Here is a 5,822-nt window from a genome sequence, read left to right as displayed (position 1 = left end):
GGTATCCACCCTCACAGTGAAAGGTTCTTCTGAACAAACCATCATCACTGACTGCAATCAAGTACCTGCATTTGTTGGTGTCTGTTTTAATTAGGAGGGTGGGACATGATAGAAAAAAAATGGCATATTGATAGATGACACGTGGCTTACTTTGGCGTGAATTGAGACGTTATTGAGTTGTTCTGATTTGATTTTTCTATTTTCTCAATACAGAATAGGATGGAAGGGATGACTTGAAACCGTTAGAGTAATAGTATGGTAAATATAGCCGAGGTGATAAATGCAAGACCATGCTATAGATGTCTTAGATCGAATCTTGGTCGGATTTGGACATAGAATGTCGAAGCTAACTTTTAGACAGCACAGGTACTGGATTTGTTTGATTTTATGTATTGCCGATGCGCTTTGCTCAAGAAAGTGATAGTGTTGCAGTGAAGGAACTTAATTTCTGGTTCAAGTGGTAGCTGTCTACACGATCGGTATGTTTAGTAGGTATAAAGAGAACGTAGAAAGATATTTACTAAGTATGAATAAGAAGACCTATCAAGAATTGAACAAAAGGCTTTTACATTTAAATTGGAAGCTTTAGCTTGGACAACCAGTATTAGAAGATAAGTGATGAAAAGGTTCTTGAGATATTTCAAACGTCTAGAACTACAGTGTGCAATATCCAGAAGCAAGAGCCAATAGAAGGAGCCAGTCAAGAAAACACAACACAACCGGAAATACGTTTGCAAAAGCGAGGTTTATTCAAAAGGGAAGAAATGTTCCTGTTTAGAAGACATAAGGATAGGCACTGTAGGCAGCGGCAACAGGGGCAGCGGTATAGGCAGCCGCAGCCAGAGGAGCACCAGCAGCGGTGTAGGCAGCTGGAGCAAATGGAGAAGTGTAAGCGGCAGCAGTGTAAGCAGCTGGGGCAAACGCAGCATTGTAGGCAGCGGCGGCCACAGGAGCAGTGTAAGCAGCAGCAACCGGAGCAGCGGTGTAAGCAGCGGCAACCGGAGCAGCGGTGTAAGCAGCAGCCAATGGGGCAGTGTAAGCCGCAGCGATTCCGTTATAGTTACGAGCGATGACCTGAGAGCTCTGGGCAGTCACTACAGCTGGAGCAGCGGCCACGACCGGAGCGGCGACCAGCGGCTTTCCGTTAGCGCAAACGATGGCAACGGCAGCGAGGACAATCTGAAATAGAACAGTGAATATGATTTGAAGACACTACCTTGCCATCAACACTCTTATTTAAATCTTACCACTTTGGCGAACATTTTGAAGTTTTGGGTTTGGTTGGTGGCTTGCTGAAGCTAGAAGAGAACTTGTTGAACTGATGATGTTTAGTCGTTGGCATCGGTTGATATTTATACCCACTGGAATCGCTCGGGTGCATCTTCCATAGTGCACCTGTTCCGAACTCTACCAAAGTAGCGTGGGAGGTGGGATCCGAAGCGAATTTCCGATTCGGGTACTCAGCTCACGTACAGCCGAAACGAAACCGAAAGTACAAGTCTGCGACTCTAGGACGCATTGTGGGACACACGCCCGCGTCCACGCGCGCGCCGCTTAATTTGAATTCGGTATCCACATCACGATTTGAATTCGCATTATAGCGGACCCGAAATCGCACAATTGCATCGTGTAAATCTATCAATCTGATGGCCTCCCCGGTCGTCTGGGCAGAATGCAGTGCGTACATGCAAATCTACGGTGCGGGGCGCGTACGATGAATCATCAGGACTGTGGGGTAGAGTTTGAAGAGGTAAATTGCATAAGTTCTGTGTGACGATCGAATGGTTAGCGGTGCGCGACTCTTGACCGCTTTTGGAGCATGTGAATGTCATTGTCATGTATTGCCGTATTCGTGGCATAATGCTAACGCTGCGTGGATTATGGGTCGGTGAACTCAAGTGTGCATAAAATTCGCTTCCGTTAAATCAATAGTGGAATTCAGTGTTAGATTTGTTTTTGTTACGTACTTATGTCGGTGTTCTTGAGAATTTCAGTGGACGGATATCTCTTATTTCTAGAAATCACCATCATTGAAGCATCCGTTCAGGATTTTGATTACCCCTTGTTCAAATTTTTCGCATGCATAATAATCTTTTAACTAAAGTCTAATTGCTAATCTCTTTCATGTTAAGTAGCTAACAGAAAACTGAAGTGTCGATTATTTTGACAATTTAGCTGCAAGCGAGCCGTAATTTTGCTTTCGCATTTTCTGACATTTAAAACATAACCTCAAGCTTTAATCGCCAATGCATTTTTTGTCACAATTTTGAAAGCCCTCATTCCTCCTATAAAGGCGACTTACTTTATAGTGATCACGTATATTAGATACTGTCATAAGACTTCAGAAGGCCGGCTCCAGAGGCACGTTATCCTCCATTTGGGACATTTGGGACCGTCTATCGAGATAAGAACATACAGAGTCGGACAAGACAATAAGACCACCGTCCACCAGCCATTTTTCATATAAAATTGCCAAGTTTGACGATTTGATGCTTGGTTTCTAGTGAACCGATTTGGCTAAAATGTTGACAGTCGCCATGGAGTTACGTGAATTTTGATTTGCAATTAATTGATTGAGTTCTGTTCATTACATCAAAAGTAACAGATATACGATTCGGCAAAGTAATAGGACCGTTGCCATTACCAAAGGATATATGAGAGTATCTGATGCTTGATGATTGATAAACAAGTGCTAAAATAAAGGATGTCATTTGCACTTGGGCAGGGATGGCATTTCACTGTAGCAATTCACTGGGGTGTCAGTTTTTCGATCACACTGGGGATTTGAACATTTTGAGTGTGTGTGGTGACGGCTCGACAGCTGGAGGCAGGATTCACGCGCGCGTTGCCTTCGGTACTCCGATTTATTTTTTCCTTTCAAATTTTAGTTCGATTGATGACAGGCGATTATCCGGTGAGTTTGTTCCTTGTTATTCTCTTTCCATGGATTCTATATCAATTATTATATTAATTCAATTTTATACCATAGGTGATAGTTTGTATTCATATGTTCATAATGTCCTCTTTTCAAATATTTTTTCATTGACTTTGTGTAGTTCGTCACCATGAGTGTCGACTTGGATTTTTGTTCCGTTTTGTCACGGTTCGGGATGGTATCTTACAAATTATTTCTTCTTTTTATTGAATTTTATATTTTGTGCAACGACACAAAATTGCAACGACGACGACTGTTTTTCTATGTATCTGTCTATGTATATTTGTTGTCTGTATTTTTATGAATAAATTTTGAGTAATCACCTTACGTGGGTGGTCGATTGTTTGCTTTCCGCGTGGCACGTTTTGTCACGTCTTTTGTTATAAATTTTGAGTGACCACCTGACGAGGGTGGTTGGTTGTTTGCTTTTCGCGTGAAGCGAACAACATCACTGCAGGCATGCTTCAACTTAAAAAGGTCATATTACTTATCAAAGTGAATCCTGACCCAATGATACCTTCCCTACTAACAATCACTCCTTCCTGCAGCCTTTGGTGGAGACGTGCGGTAAACGCCAACTTTCACATAACAAAGGTTGCTATTAACATTCCTTACCTCTTCCAACCTGACTGCAAGGACGTGGCCGGCGCCGTTATTGTACCATTAAAGAGAGCCTCTGAAGCGTGCACAGTGAGAATGTTGACCACTCCCAGTCAATTATTCAGTTGATTCATTGTGCAACTGTCATTGGTTCGGGTCAATTACGGAGTACAGGTATTCTTCGATATAACGTACCCTCGATATAGCGTACCGTCGATATAGCGTACCCTCGATATAGCGTACCCTCGATATAGCGAATTCGATATAACGTACATTTTGCTTCGATATAACGTACAACATTGGAAAATTTTATTTTTCCCACGAATAACCTCTAGATAAACAAAAAAATCACTCAAATCAATGTTTTGTTGCAGCATTAGCCTTGTGACCCAGAATTAGCGTAATTTGTGGAAAAATTTAGTGTACGTTATATCGAAGCAAAATGTACGTTATATCGAAGCACAAAAAACGAAATTACCTTTTCGTCAAAATTCAATAATGAAAATTAGTTTTGTCAATTTCACCGAAATCATTATTTGGGATTAATTTCACGTCAAATACATCAATACTAGCATAAAAATTTTATTTTTTTCTCTGCTTCGATATAACGTACACTTCGATATAACGTACAAAGAGAAAACTTTTTTGTACGTTATATCGAAGAGTACCTGTAGTAACCATAGATATGTGCAGTCAGTCTAAGCTAAGCTTAGCTAAGCATACTGGGGATTTGAACTTTTCATAACACGAAGAAACTAGAGTCCCTATAATTAGAGTCTGGCGGACTGTCACTTTGGACCGGAGCCAATCGAGCATGACGTCATAGTGTCCTCACCGATAAATGCTACACCGTGACGTCATTGGCTCCGATCGAAAGTGACAGTCCGCCAGACTCTAACTAGACTGACTCTAGAAGAAACCCGTTTCTCTTGTTTTGGGTGGTGGGTAGACCCTAGGATAGGATGTGACAACAGGAATTCGCCTGCCTTGTTACCTATTTTTTTCCTTCGATTTCATCGACGATGGAAATCCAGTGCTGCCAATTTTCTTTATTCCAAATCATTCAAACGTTTTAAATTAACCGATTGAAATTTGGATGCATATTTTGCACTGTAAATCTTGCAAGTAAAACTGACTTCAAACGTAAAGTTATTCCATTTATAGTGAAACATATCAAACAACCAACTGATTTTGCACCAAATTAATGGTATTTATCAATGTTCAGACATAAGAGCTACTTGAGGTTGATTTACACATGAATGCTGACATTTCTAAGTCGATAAAACTTGAATAGAAAAATACAATGATCTTAAATATTGGTATCACATTCTGAACCTTCAAACTAGCAACACGGCCAAACCAATAACAAAGCGATCTGATTGCAAAATAGAGTTAAAAAACTATAAAAACAGACGCGGACACCGTTTTCAGCCAGAGGCTGCACAGACTGAATGAAACTTAAACACTAGATAAGGGACGCACGGAGCATGCACCAGTGGATACGGAGATGAAACTATCCTCACGAAAAGTTTCATCGCCCGGAGCGGGAATTGAACCCTCACCCCAAAGCATGGTGCGATTAGAAGCTTGGTGACACTAACCGCACGGCTACGAGGCTCCGCAAAATAGAGGACACACTATAGAGGACGATTGTCGCTGATGTTCCCTTCGCAAACATCCTGGATATCTATCTGTCAAACTGCATACTTTTTCGCTTTGACACTTATATCAAATATACTATATTAACAATATAGGTCACTTCGCGTTTTCACGTACAACGACATGGGGACACCGTTGGTGAGTGATAACAGCACCACCTGTTGTCAGAAAATGTCAATAATTGTATTTTGATCAATTTCAGTTTACCGTGCAATGCGACATTTCTCGAAAATGATGTTAGGGGTGTTCAAGTTTTTTTGTTCCCAAATAATCGATTAATAAATAATCGATTTACAATATACGCAAACAAAATAACATTTCAGTAGATGTCATCTACGAATACATCTATAGAAGATTTGGAATGCTTCCTCATTGTGACGTCACGGAATTCGTTTAACATCAAGATTTTACTTTTTCACCCTCAAAACTAACTATTTTCCTTCGACAGTGGCTTTTAATATCATCATTCTTGATGCCCATAGCAAGAGCTCTTCGATTTAATCGTATAATTTGTTCTAGACGCATCTGGAAGAGAATTTACTTTTCTGTACAGAAATGGCTCGTTTGTATTTCTATGGAGCAGAACTCGATAAAAAGAGAGAAAAGTTCACTTTACCTATGCTGCGCC

General features: G+C 40.8%; 1 protein-coding gene across 1 annotated transcript; it reads right to left on the bottom strand.

Annotated features, from left to right (window-relative positions):
• Positions 1-726: 726 nt before the first annotated feature.
• LOC109421165 (pupal cuticle protein C1B) lies at positions 727-1,383 on the bottom strand. Its single transcript, XM_019695664.4, has 2 exons — positions 1,248-1,383; positions 727-1,179 (listed from the first exon to the last, which is right to left on the bottom strand). Exons 1-2 carry the CDS (start codon positions 1,260-1,262, stop codon positions 775-777), a joined length of 420 nt encoding a protein of 139 aa, XP_019551209.4. The 5' UTR covers positions 1,263-1,383; the 3' UTR covers positions 727-774.
• Positions 1,384-5,822: the final 4,439 nt, after the last annotated feature.

Source organism: Aedes albopictus, chromosome 2, assembly GCF_035046485.1.
Source record: "Aedes albopictus strain Foshan chromosome 2, AalbF5, whole genome shotgun sequence".
Taxonomy (NCBI): Eukaryota; Metazoa; Arthropoda; class Insecta; order Diptera; family Culicidae; genus Aedes; species Aedes albopictus.
The sequence above is the reverse complement of the archived record's forward strand: the minus strand, read 5'-3'. Positions and strand labels throughout refer to the sequence as shown.